Below are 16291 nucleotides of genomic sequence, written 5' to 3'. Positions count from 1 at the left end.
GCGGACGCTGAGATGGCAGCCGTGCTTGCCCGGAGAGCTGTGAACAACGGGCTAAAGTGGAACCCTCCACCCTGCCCTGAGCGTTTGTGGCTGGATGATTGGTTTCTGGGCTCGGTCTTCCCGGAAGTGCACGAGGAGCTAACAAAGTCGTGGAAAGCACCTTTTTCTGCCCGTACACACTTCGCAGGCTTGTCCACTCTGACTACCCTCGACGGCGGAGCGGCATACCAATCGCAGGACTTGCCGTGCCCCTTGGGAGTCCGGGCGCACTCCACTAGAAGTGTTGCGTCCTCCTGGGCACTGGCAAGGGGGGCCTCTCTAGCAGACATATGCAGAGCTGCGGGTTTGGCTACACCCAATACCTTCGCGAGGTTTTACAACCTACACATAGAGCCAGTTTCGACCGGAGTGTTACGTGGTAACAGCAGGTAGGCCGGTTGGGTGTACTGCTTGCGTTGCGACTTTCCCCTTTTTCAAAGGTGATAATGTGCGCCTTTTGTCCACAACAGTTCCCCGCATTCAGTGAACCCCAGACACCTCTTTAATTCTTAAGCACTGTTCGGTGATGAACTCAGTAGAGGAGTTACTGCACCAATCATGGTATGACCCTTTTCAGGTGAGCCCGTGTGCTCGGGCTCAGTGCTTCATATGTGGTGATTCCCCTTGGTAATCCCATATATGAGTTTCCACTGTTGGGTTTCCCCATAGGTGAACCCTGTGTTTCCCCTCGCCAGAGCTTTCTCTGCCTCAGCCACTGTTGCTGCGTACCCTCTCTGTAGATAGGGTCCTCCGGTGGTATCATTCCATATGTGAACTTCCCCGTTGGTAAGTCCATGTGAGGTATTCTCCACATGTTAACCTCCCTCCGGTAGGATGTGGTCTCCGTAGTGTCCTCCCTCCTGGAGAGGGAAGAGCACTTCCTAGCGCTATTCTAGAAAGTGCTCAGCGAGAAATTGCTTAACAGCAAATCAGGAAAGGCTATGCCGGTAGCCTCCTTGGGTAATTGCCTCCTCCCCCCTTAACGGGACTAGGGAGATGCCTTACCTAACTCGCTGGAAGGTCACAATGTGGTTGAGCGCTCACTGCGAGGCATGCAGCAGCTTGCCCTTGTCCACTCTTCCATACCTCGTGACACGGTTTAGCACCTTCGGCGTTTCCTATAGGAACCCCTAGTGTCACTACATCGGCACAACGTTGAGTGAGTGACAGACAGGGAACGTCTTGGTTACTGATGTAACCTCTGTTCCCTGATGGAGGGAACAAGATGTTGTGTCCCTCCTGCCACGGCACTAAACCGGCACTGACATGGTCTGCTCGACATAACAGGCCATAAGCTGGAAATCGAGCGAGCTCACTGAGTTCCGACTCGGAGATCCGATGAGGGAGACAGGCCCCGATCAATTCTAGCCAAATTTCTGAGATCATCCGATAAAGATCTCATGTTACAAAAGGAGCAAAGGAAGGCTTTCTTGGAAGAATCACCACATTTTTTTGTTCCCAGACTTTGCGAATTCGACAAGAGAGAAAACGTAATCGATTCAAAGGAATGCAAGAAACTCTTACATCAATAGAAGATTGCTTTTGCACTGATGTGCCCGGCCAAATTGAGAATAGACACTAAGGATGGCCGCAAAATATTTACATGCCCACAGCAAGCATTGTCTTTCATAGAGACAATAGGGTGAGTAAACCATTTGCTGATTTTCATGTTGCCCCCAAGTGAGCTCAACTCGCTGAACATACACTTGACTGTCTGAGGAAGCTGGGTGCCTTTTTGTTTCTTTTTGTGTTGGTTCAGCCTAGCGGCTGGAGTTTGTTTTGTGGAATAACACTCCTTCAAGAAACTTTTGCATTGACAGAGGATTGCTTTTATACTGATGTTCCCAGCCAAATTGAGAATGGATACTAAGGATGGCCGCAGGGTATTTGCATGCCCACAGCAAGCGATGTCTTTCATAAAATTGATGGACTGAGGAAGTCATGGTGTGTTTCTCACATTGCCTTCAAGTGAGCTTGTCTCGCTGAACATACACTTGACCATTCGAGGAAGATGGGTGCGTTTCTTGTTTCTTTTAGTGCTGGTTCCGTCTAGTGGCTGAAGTTTGTTTTGTGGAATAACACTCCTTCGGGACAGTTGTGGATGAATCTGCATGTGCCTTGTGTTTATGCCTCCTATTGGCTGGAGTTTGTTTTTTGGAGTATTTTTTGCAGGACATTGGAAGGGTTATGTCATCTGCTGCACTTATGAACAGCCAGCTAACTGAACATTTGTTTGACTGCCCGAGGAAACTGAACAGCCTTTTTTTTTTTTTTTGTGCTGGTTCCGCTAGCGGCTGGAGCTTGTTTTGTGGAGGAACAAACCTTCGAGACAGTTCTGTGAATGAATCTACACGTTCTTTGTGTTTATTCTGCTTATTGGCTGGAGTTTGTTTTACAAAGTTTTTTCTGTTATGTAATTTTGCCTCACAAAATTTGTATAGAAACACCGGACTTGAGCAATCCGATGGCAAAGTCGTCGCGGGGACTCTTGTAGGCATACATATCTACAGCTGCGCCACTTGCTCTGTACTATTTTTGGGAATAGCATACACCTCCCTAAAGCGGCAGATACTATGAAAGTGGTGATTACTGCTTTTGGAAAAGGTTATGAGGTATCAGTGTATTACTCCCTGTTAATTCAGAGTCTGGGGGATGGAACCTCAACCACTCTTAAGAGATTATGGGAGAAAGATTTAAACTTGGAATTGGAGGAGGGAAAGTTGCAAGGGTGTGCCTTATGCAATTCAAGATTTTACATGGGTTCTATTGGACCCCCTCTAGATTGTATTGGCTTGGTCTTAAAGACACACCCACCTGCTGGTGATGCCAGTCAGAGGATGGAGATATAACCCATGTCTTTTGGAGGTGTGTTGAGATCCAGGAGTTTTGGTTGAAGGTGCAGAGTTTGGTGTGCATTGTATTGGGCACTCTGGTATTATTTTGCCCCAGACTCTGTATTTTGGGTGATGGGGTGGTCATCGATATTGAAAAAAGACACATAAAGAGTTGGGTCTTAACCAGTGTCACGATCACCAGGCAGATCATTTTAAGGGGCTGGAGGTCGGCTGGAGCACCCTCTTTTCAGGAGTGGTGCTTGGAGATGGGAAGGGTGGCGGCCTTTGAAGAGGGGTCATTTAGAAGAATGGGGAGGTACAGCTTGTTCGTGGAGAAATGGGGCGGGTATATGTCATTTATGGGTGTGTGATTATTATATTTTTTATTTGTTTATTCTTTTTATTTTTTTATTTTTTTTTGTTTGTGTGTGTGTCTATATCATTTACGACCACTGGGGTGTTGTTGGGGCCAGGGTGGGATTGGGGATTGGGAGGAGGAAGGATAATAGTGGGGGTTAATATGGATTCTGTGTATATATGTTTTGTTTTTCTATGTTCATTTAATCAATAATATCAATATGAATCAATAATAAATTGTTAATCTGAAGATCCAAGAATTTTGGTTGAAGGTTCAGAGTTTTGTGTGTGACATATTGGGCACTCAAATTTCATTTTGCCCCAGACTTTGTATTTTAGGCGATGGGGCAGTCATCAATATTGGGAATAAACACTTTAAAAAAAAAGACAAGTCGTTTTAAGGGGATGGAAGTCGGCTGGAGCGCCTCCATTTCAGGAGTGGTGCTTGGAGATGGGGAGGGTGGCGGCTTTTAAAGAAGGGTCATCTAGAAGACTGGGGAATTTGGATTTATTTGTTGGGAATTGGGGCAAATATTTGGCGATCTTGGAGGGCTATCGGGGTGGGGCAGTGGAGAGAAAGGTGTAGTTATTAATGTGTGTGATTATTATACATGGTTTTTTTTATGTGTGTGTGTGTGCTCATGTGTGACCACAGGGGTGTTTATTGAGGGTCTGGGTGGGGATTGGGAGGGGTGGTATTGGGGGTTAAATGATGATTCTGTATATATATGTCTTGCTTTTCTTTGTTTGTTGTGTGAATCAATAAAAAAAATGTTAATCATAAAACAATAATCAATTTCCTTTGACTTGTGTCTGTATGTGTATACACAGGAAAATCTGTTGGTATTGTGACAACCACCCGCGTCCAGCATGCTTCACCTGCAGCAGCCTACGCCCACTCAGTCAGCCGCAGCTGGTACAGTGATGCAGACATTCCCTCCAGTGCCCGCCGACAGGGATGCACAGATATTGCCACACAGCTGGTTGCCAATACTGACATTGATGTGAGTCATAACTCGCTTACATGCGCAGTATAATGGAGCTACATTGGGTTTTCATGGGTCTGTCCAAGTATACATGACACAGTGCATAATCGAACATCTGAAGGAAAGACGTCAAATACACTGGGTTAAATACATGTTGTGCTTGGGTTTTTTTTTTTTTTTTCTTTTGTGATTCACAAATTAACAGGACATTCTAGAATGCCAAACATGAAAAATGCTTAACGAGACCTAATTCAGTAATACAACGACCAGATAGAACCAAATTTCTCTCAATCTCATTGTCTTTTGCCGATGGGACGAAACTCTATGGAGAGAGACAATATTTTTCAGGTAATCGTTTTCTTTCCTTTAATTAAAGGGGTCCTGACATGCCTTTAATATTTATATATATATATATATATATATATATATATATATATATATATATATATATATATATATATATATATATATATAGTATACGGCTGGTCATGTGATTCTAACATGGCAGCCCCCATGTGCAAACCCTCTCCATGTAGAATAAGCTTTTATAAGTTTACTGATATGACTAGAGTCTTCATTTTAATGTGAGTGGTCATGATTTCCTAAATATATTTCAAAATTACAATTCATGTCTTTAGGAGTTAAACTTTTTTAATGAGGAAAAAATTACTGAGCGCACCTTTAAGATGATTTCATGTTAAGTGTTTTAACTAAGCATGTACTGTACTGTACTTTTGTATTTCATTTCACTCTTTCAGAATAAGCACTGGTATATGCATTACAATGTAATGTATTATTGCGACATTTATGTACTCACACAGAAATCACAATGGTGGGAAACAATTATCATGCATTTAAATGCTATAATTTTGACCAAATGCTGGAGTTTTTATTATCCTGTTTTTGACAGGGAAAAACTACAGAAGACATGCTTAAATTTCAGTTATCTTCCTTGATCTTTCCCCCACTGTCTAGTGTCAAAGCAGTAGTGTCTTTGTTTCAGATTTGTTTTCAATTCTGATCTGTAAATTGTACTGAAATGTTCTCAGCTGTTTTTGGTGCAAGGTGCTTAAATATGGCACACACTGCGTCCTGTATGGATTTAATATGCAATGCAAATCTGTTCCATTAAATACAACCCTAGTAGCGCGTCACCTGTCTTCAGTAAAATGCATATGCACAACGGCGAGTCAATTTATGGTCTGATTAATGTGTATAAATGCTGAGATACACTTGCATTATCTAAGACTTTTCAAAAATCTAACTGTTATGATTTTAGTTGGCCTAAAGCGTTTACATGACAGTTTTAAAAGACCAGTTATTATTTTAGTACAACTTCAATAAACCTTTAAAGTGCATGTAAATGTACTGACTGTTTCATGCCATGCATTTAATTTTTTTGGTGGTATACTGAACAATTTAACCAAATAAACAATTTCCCATGTTCAAATTATTCAAGGTCTTTGTCATGGATGAAATGTCATTATCGTTAGTGATTCTTAATCTGTGTCAAACCTGAAATTCCAAATGAGAGGATTCACTAAGAATTAATTGTTGCATATTTGAAATTTAAAATAATATTTGTTTCTATTGTAGGTAATTCTTGGTGGTGGGCGTATGTACATGACACCCAAGGGTACTCCTGATCCAGAATACCCCTCTTCATCCTCTCGTAAGGGGGATCGAAAAGACAAAAAGAACCTTATTGAGATATGGCTAAATGATCGGAAGGTATTCCAAAGAAATCCATTCATTATCGTGAATATCTTGACATTTTTACAGTCTTATTACATGTCTGTATGTTCCTCTGTTTTGTTTATTAGGAGAGGAACGCACAATATGTTTGGAACAAAGAGCAGTTTAATGCAGTGAATGTAAAAACAACAGACTGCCTTATGGGTAATGTCAGTTTACAAAGATTCAGCATTATTAACTTAACTACATTTTTCTGTAGCGGGATAGTAGCTCAGTTATTTTTACAATACTGTAGCTTTTCCAGCATTGAGCTACATTTTCCAGTGAGTAGCACTATAGAGTCACAAAACACCACATTTGTCACATTGTCGGGGGAGTAATCAAACACATTAACATAGATCATCCTCTCTGTCTCATATAGCGTTGGGGAAAACAAATTATTTTAGTGAATTTAAGCTGGTTAAAATAAACTGTTCCTTGATATTTAGTATTGGGTAACCATGACTGTAGTAACCGTGGTTTTTAACGCGACAGTGCGCTGGTGATGAGACCAGAGGCCATTCTTTTTGAGTGGATGTTAATGGAGGAGATGCTTCAGTACGCTGAATAAACTGCTTTTGTGAGGAAACAGCTCATCACTTAAATAATTCACTGCCTGTCCACTAATCTTCAACATGTTTTACACTAAACAGTCCTTTTGGGGTGAACTATGTGTGGAGTTAACTACGATAAAATTGCTGATTTATAAGAGAATTTACAGACCGTTATGCTCTCTTCTGTGGTAGAACTTGGAGGTTGGAATCACAGTATGAAATAATCTCTGCTATAGGAACCAGGACTGTAGTAACTACAAATTTGTTTAGGGTGAAACTATGGTTCCCTTTCATGTCAGTCACTTCGATGTTGGGTCAGTAGCTGATGCTATAGGAACTCCTTCCAGGAGTGAGCCAATTTGGAATAACGGCAATCTCATTGATAGATGGCGCTTGACAATCTGGCCCTTATGAGTGCATCATCATGAGCATATAAACCGGAGCAAAGCGGCATTTTCATAAGAATTTTGCTCTTCAGGGTCGCGATCACGACTCGTACTCTGCAAGCCCAACGCAAATATTTCCCTCCGGGTGAGCAATATATCCCTCTTTCTGACAGGCACAAGCGCCTTGGTCAGGCCCACATGGAAGTGTTTCTTGTTGAGACTGTGGGCACATAAAACTCAGGATGCTTTGCTCTCTGCTCGCTTTCTTTCTAAAGGCTGATGCCAGTCCCCTCTCCTACCAACATCCAACCTCTGCAGCTCACGAGGGACCGCAAGAGGAAGGTAAGCAAGGACAGGAAGTAGAGAGCAGAGAGTTTGAGGATGATTTGTCACCGGCTCAGGCCTTGCGTCTCTCCTCTCCTCCATTTCAAGTGGCTTCACCTGTTCAGTGGGATGCTATATTGCTGGAGGCCTCTGATGGTGAGACCTGGACACACTCAGTTAATAGGTCCGCTGGGATTCACTTCAAAGGTATTCTGTCCACCACTGTGATTTTACATTCAGAGGGACAGTGTCTCTTCATCAAATATGCGATAGAGAACGTACCTGCGTGTGACGCACAGAAAGGCTTTTACAGCCAAAATTTTTGGTTGCAAAGAAGTTACTTAGAAACAGATTTAGTCTCATATTTGTTCGGCTGGTTTGTGTCAACAGACCTGAAAGATGCATACTTTCATCTGCACAGTCCATTCTTTTTTTTTTATCCCCTTTTCTCCCAATTTGGAATGCCCAATTCCCACTACTTAGTAGGTCCTCGTGGTGGCGAGGTTACTCACCTCAATCCGGGTGGTGGAGGACAAGTCTCAGTTGCCTCCGCTTCTGAGACCGTCAATCCGCGCATCTTATCACGTGGCTCGTTGTGCATGACACCGTGGTAACTCCACATGTGGAGGCTCATGCTACTCTCCGCAAGACATCCACAACTTACCACATGTCTCATTGAGAGCGAGAACCACTAATCGCAACCATGAGGAGGTTTACCCCATGTGACTCTACCCTCCCTAGCAACCGGGCCAATTTGGTTGCTTAGGAGACCTGGCTGGAGTCACTCAGCACACCCTGGATTCAAACTCGTGACTCCAGAGGTGGTAGTCAGCATCAATACTCGCTGAGCTACCCAGGCCCCTACACAGTCCATTCTTGAGATTTGCCTTCAAAGAGACAGCATACCATTTCAAAGTCCTGCCCTTCAGCTTATTCTTGGCTCCTTGCACATTTACCAAATGTGTCAATGCAGCGCTCGCTCCGCTGAGGCTAAGCAGCATCCTTGTGTTGAACTACCTCAATGATTGGCTGCTCTTAGCACAATCGGAGGAACTGGCATGCATGCACAGGGACCTGTTGCTTATGCACCTGGAGCATTTGGGAATCAAAGTCAATTGGTCGAAGAGCTTGTTGGTGCCCATTCGGCAGGTTTTTTTTAGGAATGAAGCTAGACTCTGTGACCATGTCAGTGCATCTGACTGACTCTCTCATTCAGTCTATCATCCAATGCCTGACGAGGCTCAAGCCAGGGGTAGCCACTGCAACAGTTCCAGCGAATGTTGGGGTTGATGGCTGCCATGGCCACCGCCATTCCTCTGGGTTTGTCACATATAATGCCTCGCAAGTGCTGTGTCAACTCAAGAGTGCCTTGTCTAGTCACTCTGTAACCATGCTAGCTATTTGGAGAATGCACTTGTTCTACCAGAGGGCCGTTGCGCTCAACCAAATGCAGTTGTAAAGTTGTCACAACTAATGCATTCAAATCAGACTGGGGTGCCCTGTGCAATGGTCATCCAGCCTTCCTGGAACTGCTGGCAGTCCTCTTGGCTCAGAGGATTTAGGAGGTATTCAGGGAAGCTGAGGTGGACCTGTTTGCCTTCCCAGAGATGACACATTGTCGCCTTTGGTACTCCATGACTCAAGCTCCACTGGGCTTGGACGCCCTAGCTCACAAATGGCCATAAAAATGCAAATATGCGTTCCCTCCTGCCCGCTTGTTACACAAAGTGTTGTTCAAAGTTCGGGAAGATAAGGAAACCGTGCTGTTGGTTGTGTCGGAGTGGCCCAGTCGCCTTTGTTTTCGTAGATGGTAGAACCGTTGAATGCTCTCCCTTGGGAAATTCCCATGAGCTCAAGGCTTGATCTGGCATCCCCAGTCTGGGCTGTGGAGACTTCATGTCTGGCCCCTGAACTGGGCTCGTCTGACACTCAGGGTTTGTCAAAGACAGTTTTTGATGAGGCAGCTCTACACCCTAAAGTGGTGCCTTTTCATTGACTGGTGTTCCTCCCATGGTGAGGAAACAGTGTGTTGCCCTGTACAGAAGGTGCTCCACTTTGTGCAAGAGCATTTGAATGCAGGACTCTCTCCTTCCACATCTTTGCAGGCTCCCACTGCAATTAAAATTTTACTAAGCATTTCTCATACCTGCTTGTGTCCAAATAAATCCTCTTTAGTGAGCAGCTAACTTTCTTCACATCTCTTGCAATGTATCCACGGGCTTGCAGCAGACAAACGGTTACATTCATTACATTAATGCATCTGTCACAGACAAAAACAAGTGTCATTCTGTGCATGTAAAGTTTTGGTGGAAAATCCAAAGAGATGAATACTGCAATAATACAGCGAAGCTGATGACTTCTTGAGTTGTTACTTAGTTACAATGGAAAACAGCTGCCGCTTGTACTCACGTTGATTACGTAATGCTAATGTTGTCCCTGTATTATATACAGTATATACTATATCATACCAAATTTCAGATTAGAAATAGTATATACTGTATATAGTGCAGGGACAACATTAGCATTACGGAGGAGTTAGGGAGAGTTGGGAATTGAGGACCGGTTCCATAAAAAAGAATTGGAGTGACTATTTGCACTAGGTGTAAATAGCAACAAAAAGCAACTGCTTTGCACTGAGTGCAAATAGTGTTAGATGCTATTTGCATTTCAGTGCAAGCAGTTGCAGATACTATTTACACCACTAATTTAATACTATATGATTTAATCATTTAATACTACAGTGTGTTTATTGTGTTTAATTAGAGTCCCGCAGACATCCTACACCAACCCCTACCCCAAAACCTAATCCTAGCCTTAACTTACAAAAATTTACCATGGGTTTACTACAATAACCATGGTATTTTGTAGTAAAATCATAGTAACCACAAAATTAAACATGGTTTCTATATTAACACCAGATAACTGTAGTAACACCATGATTAATTGAATAAAAAAATATGATTTCCACAAAAAAAACATGGTTACTACAATATTACTATAGTAAAACCATGGTTAATTTAAACCTGATCATACCTTTCTCTCAGCTCCCTGACCATCACTGAGACCAAATCACTCCAAATCAACCTTTATATAAATTTTTATTTATTATTGTAAGTAGTATTAAAGGAAATGTCAAGAGTGGAAACTGGAAACAGGATGGAAAAAAGTGGGACAAAATGTGGAATTAACGATATTGCCCAGGTCGACGGCATGTAAAAGCCACATCCACCCCGTTTTACACACTACGCCATTGCAGTGACACTCCAGGGCACAGTTTGCCTTCAGTTTCTGTGTTTCTACCAGACTATGCGGCAGGTGCAGTGGCAGGTGCTATTTACACAAAGATTAAATAGCTTCTGCCAAAATTAATACTGGAAGTGATCTGTTTTCATGACATTGGAATGTTTCCTGTCTGCATTCTTCAGCTGATGCAGATGATAAAACACTGACTTTTTGGGGAGGTCGTTAATAGAATTGTTAAGGAACCAAAATCATTAAATGGTATGGAAATTGGAACCAGAATCATGGTTCATTATTGGTTCAACTTGTCTCACAGAAATTACACAGTTCATATTTAAATGTAATATCCCCCTTTATCAGTAAATCACAATGACTTAAGCATATTTGTGTTGTCTTTAAGGTCTGTTTGAACCCAAGGACATGCGATTTGAGGTTTTTAGGAATCGAACTCGTGACCCCTCTATTGTGGATATGACAGAGAAGGCCATCAAAATCCTCAGCAAAAATCCGAAAGGTTTTTTTCTCTTTGTGGAAGATGAGTATTTATTATTTCCTTTAGTGTTACTGTTTGTAATCAAATAAGAATGTTCCTCTGATAGTGACACACATCTCTGTTACCGTTTTACGAGGTAGAATAGACCATGGACACCATGATGGGGTCGCCAAACTTGCCCTGACCGAAACTGTGATGTTTGACCGGGCAATCCAGAGAGCATCAGAATTAACCAGTGAATCAGAAACTCTCACCGTAGTCACTGCAGATCATTCCCATGTCTTCACATTTGGTGGAAACACACCCAGAGGGAACCCCATTTTTGGTACGTTCTGAGTGACTTCCTGTCATGTGGATTGCATTCAAATAATAGTTGTAAAAACATGAGTGTTAAACGATGGGTATGTTCAAATTAGACTACTACTATACTACCAGTGTTGGAGGAAGCTACTTTGAAACTGTAGCTTCCCAAGTTACAAGCAACTCATAACTCATAAGTAGTTAAACTACAGTCAAGCTACTCTTTTACAAAAAGTAGTTTGCTACACCACAAGCTACTAACAAAAAGTAGCTAACTACATTAAACCTATAAAACTTAATTAAACCTATTTAAAGAAGAAAACATTTTTAGATATATAACAATCAGATGATATTATTTAATTTGGGAATCAGTTCTGATGACAGAATTCAATAATATAATCTGATAGTTACTGTATATATTTAATTAGGGTTACTGTATATATTTAATTAGGGTGACATTTCTTTACAAAAATTAACCATGGTTTTACTACAGTAACCATAGCTTAATCATGGTATTTGTAGTAAAACTTTAGTAACCACAAAGTTAACCATGGTTACTAGTCATGGTTACTACAAATCAAATAATAAAACCATGGATACTATATGGATACTACAGTATTACTGTAGTAAAACCATGGTTAATTGTATCAAAACCATGGTTTCTGCAAATAAACCATGGTTACTACAGTTATGGTTAATATAAGCATGCTATAGTAAAGCCATGGTTAATTTTTGTAAGGGTTAAACGAATAGGGTTACAACATTAAATTGAACATAAATGTGTACTTACAGTAATATACACTAATAAACTAGAAAATGCCCTATATTTTATAACTGAATCAAAATATAGAAATAAAAAGCAGCACTGCACTTAGTATTTTGCTTAAATAAAGAAGGCAGTCCTTGAAGATCTTGTCCAGTTTTTGCATTTTTGCAATACTGTGTACACCAAATTTCAAATGCATTGGATTAGAAATGCAAAATAACCGTATTTATTATAGTAATGATAACTGAACACCACGCATTGGATCAAACTTGAACCGTGATGAGCTCATGTGACAGCAATATACAGTAGCATATTACTGTTTGAAACTTTTATTATGACAAAATGCCTTCTGTTTTTTGTTTAATATTTGTAAAGTATACTGTATGTATATTCTGTGCAGTATTCAGTAAGTAATTAGCTAGTATTCCATTTCAAACTTCAAAACCAATGAGTTGAACCATGATTATGTTCAGAATAGCTTACTATAATAGCAGTATGTATACTGTGCAAAGTATGCACATTTTGTTTACATGGAATATGGAACTTATAACACCCCTTTCATTGACTGATGTGGTCAGACTGCCAAAAATAAATAAATTTTTACTAAAATTTTTATTAAATATGTGAAATTACCATATTTATTTCTGAGATGATAACTGGATGCCACTCATGGAATAAAACATGCATGTGATGAAGTCATACTGTTTCTACCTACTCCTTTAAAAAATAAATTAAAAAAATGGCAGTATATTCTACATAGTATTCCATTCCAAACATAGACCTTTGTTATCCAGGTCTGGCACCTAAGAAGGCTGATGATAGTCTCCCATTCACTAGTATCCTGTATGCTAACGGACCGGGATACACTCATGTGAATGGAACAAGAGGAAATGTTTCGGCAGTGGATTATTGTAAGTGTGTGTTCAGAATTTAGTAACGTATCTCTATATCAATTTGGGCAAAATTCAGAATTTAAGAGCTGACTCCCTTTCAATTCATGAGTTTGAATTGGTCACACCCACAGGATGCTGAATTGGAATTTTAATTGTAATGACAGGAGGACGAATTTACTGAATTGTAGTTTGTTTATTCAACAAAATGGGCAAGAACCAATGTAATCTCATGAGTATTCATACTGTATGTATTCTTACATAAAGTGTGGTTCTATCAGAAAAGACCCGGGATTATTGAGATTAGTACGAATGTGGAAAAACGTATATCATTTGGCGTAAGCCCCATTCTACGGTTCCGCGCTCGGATACTTGCTTAAACCGTCAGATCCTGCTGGAAGCGATGACAGCAGGGGAGCGGAGATCAACCCCGCTTAGGACATTACCTTAACTGGTGGTGATGAGGTGGAGGGGGATGAAAACAATGGAAGTATACCAACAATGAGAGACAGCTGAGCTGCTTATAAAGCGGAGGCTGTATTTTGATTGGATGAGATGCCTGATAGAATGAATCCCGAGTTCTTCCTGCTAGAACTACGCTTACACTTACATTTCTAGCACACGTACATTCTCTTATGTTTGCACACACCTACTGACAGCATTTAAAATGTAAATCATTTTACATAGAGACATACAATAATTTACGAATGCTTATTGAATTCATGAATACTAAATTCATGGAATGAATCATTTTATTTTATTGCATTTCTAATCAATGACATTAATTACTGTAAATGTTCTATGGTTTTATGGCTGAAATTTCATAAGCTCCTTGGCTCTTGTGTATCTTGTGACCAATTGCGACATGCCATATTGCCATATACCATATTTCGGGTAATGTATTTTCAACCTAGTTTCATAGAATTAACTTTACTATAACGACAGTTTCAGTGGTGTAAAATACTTTGTTACTGTATTTAAGTAGCTTTTTTCTAAATTTGTACTTTATTTAAATTTGTTGCAACTTTTACTTCGCTACATTTTTTAGCCAAACAAAGATTTTCAGAGATTTTAAGAACTTAAATTCCAGTTTCTATCTCACACAAAACTATATTGCCATATGCCGTCAAAGCATTTCAAATGCAGCACATCGTCATTTTGGGTGATTTTTTATTTATTTTTATAATTTTTATCACAACTCCCATCTGGGCTTGTTTTGTATATCAAATAGAATTAAAAGGTCCTTTCTCCATCATTTTATCACAGAAGTGCTGTTGTTATTCTTTTATTTACTGTGATGATAACCTCCGCAGCTCTTTCATAGGAGAGAATGTAATGGTCAACTAGTGTGTTATGACAGTCCTGCCCATAGATGACAATAGGACCGCAGCATTATTTTATTTTATGCTAAGCTGGTAGGCTCACCTTAGTAGAAGGGATCTGGTGAATGTCTGTTTTGTGAGGTGTGCGTCAGTGTTATGACTCAGGCGAACACATTACAAAGGTTCCTCCCTTCCCAACAAGTGTTTATGCTGGTTAACTGTAACGTTATGTTGTATTAACGGTAAATGCATTAATCAAGATTAAGAAAAATTTACATGTTAAACTTTTTACATTATTTGCATCCATTTACGGGTTAATGCATATATATATGATGCTGTCAATAATTCCATAGTGTACTTTTCAGGGTCTTTCCAATACATCCATATTGCACATTTCAGTATCTACAGTTAAATGTTACAGACGAATACCTACAAATAATGATTCTATCAGGCTGCGAGCACAGGTAACCTCTTAGATGTTCTAAGAAGTTTTCAAGTTTCTAACTTGAAAGCTGCTTCATGTTATTTGGCTCCATTTTGAAAACTTTGAGGTTAACTGGAGTATTCTGAAAAAGTGTCCTTCTACCATGGCCCATAAAAATATAATATTTTATTAAATATATAAAATGTATAGAACAGTTCCAGTTCCAGCCCTCATTTCTGAATGCCACACAATCTTGCTGTATATATTGTAGTCCGATGCTAATATCATGTCTTATCTGATCAATAGTTGATGAAGGATACATGCAGCAAGCCGCCGTTCCTTTAGAATCAGAAACACACGGAGGGGAAGATGTGGCGATCTATGCTAAAGGGCCCATGGCTCACCTCTTTCATGGGGTAAAAGAGCAGAACTATGTGGCTCATGCCATGGCTTATGCAGCCTGCTTAGAGCCCTACACTAACTGCCCACTTCAGATGCAAGACTCTGGGGGTTGTAAAAACACTCTTTCAGGACTTCTTATCTCAATAACTGCTGTGTTTTGGCTTGTCATGAGATGACACACTCAGCCAGTGGTGCCACAACGAGTGATTGTGGCCCCATACTTTTGGGAAATGTATAACTTAAATTGTTTATATTTTGTTATTTGTTTATACTAGTTTATTATTATTATTATTATTAAGTTCTTCTTCTTATTTTATATAACTATTACATTATATCCTTACTCCAACAGGGGCCCCAATTCCCACTTCACCATTATTGTAAATAATCTTGAGGTATTTTGACAACCAGTATTTGTTTTCATAAAAGTTTGGTGGTAAGCAGAATGCTAATGCTGTTTATATAAATGTAAAACAATTTTTAATGAATGTATTTTCTAAGCAAATACTTTTGTACATGGTGCATCATGGAAGAAACTTTTGCACTGTGTGATTATAAATTGTGTACATGTGAGACCAATAAATGTAACTAATAAACACATTAGTCATGTTATCAATGTAATTAGCATCTTTGATTAGATTTTTAAAATGTCATGATTAGACAAGTGCTATCAGATATTGACAGCCATTTATAATATGTTAATTACTGTACTAGAGGGTTAGAAAACTGCTTAGTCTTCAGTTGTTCAATGTTGCATAACTTTAATGATCAATAAATGAATCAGTCTGCGATTTTATTCAGACTTACAAATTCAGTTTAATTCAGTTCAGTGTACTCCTGTTGAAAAAGACATTTTCTCTGAGCTCCACTGTCTATATTTAGTTTTATGTCTTGTTGTTAATTGATTAATTCCTTGCTGGATCAATGAAAAGGCACTGTTATCTAAGTAGTATGTAAAAAGTTTGTAAAGTAACGAGAACTTTTAACAACTCCTAAGTCCATTAAGTGCAACTTAAACATATCTTTCTCACATCTTTCACAGCTTATCAGAGACAAATGGACTAAATAAATTATATTAATATATTTTGGTAATTGGAAAGCTATTTCTGAAGATAAAAAAAGTGTTGAAAAATCACACTGAAATCAACAGGCAGTCTGCACAGTCTGCGCATGCAACATGATAGGTCTACATGACATATAATGCAGTATAGCCTTATATTGGCCTTCTTTGATAAGCGTAACT

At 39.8% G+C, this 16291-nt stretch overlaps 1 protein-coding gene across 1 annotated transcript in view; it reads left to right on the top strand.

Moving 5' to 3' along the window:
• The window catches only part of alpi.1 (alkaline phosphatase, intestinal, tandem duplicate 1), a 43026-nt gene extending 27265 nt beyond the window's left edge, over positions 1-15761 (top strand). Inside the window, exons 5-11 of the mRNA XM_051694111.1 lie at positions 4062-4234; positions 5813-5947; positions 6040-6115; positions 10855-10989; positions 11081-11272; positions 12808-12924; positions 14956-15761. Of these exons, the coding sequence (XP_051550071.1) occupies positions 4062-4234; positions 5813-5947; positions 6040-6115; positions 10855-10989; positions 11081-11272; positions 12808-12924; positions 14956-15227 (1100 nt within the window). The 3' untranslated portion in view covers positions 15228-15761. The remainder of the gene's footprint in view (positions 1-4061; positions 4235-5812; positions 5948-6039; positions 6116-10854; positions 10990-11080; positions 11273-12807; positions 12925-14955) is intronic.
• Positions 15762-16291: the final 530 nt, after the last annotated feature.

Source organism: Myxocyprinus asiaticus, chromosome 49, assembly GCF_019703515.2.
Source record: "Myxocyprinus asiaticus isolate MX2 ecotype Aquarium Trade chromosome 49, UBuf_Myxa_2, whole genome shotgun sequence".
Lineage (NCBI taxonomy): Eukaryota > Metazoa > Chordata > Actinopteri > Cypriniformes > Catostomidae > Myxocyprinus > Myxocyprinus asiaticus.
The sequence above is the reverse complement of the archived record's forward strand: the minus strand, read 5'-3'. Positions and strand labels throughout refer to the sequence as shown.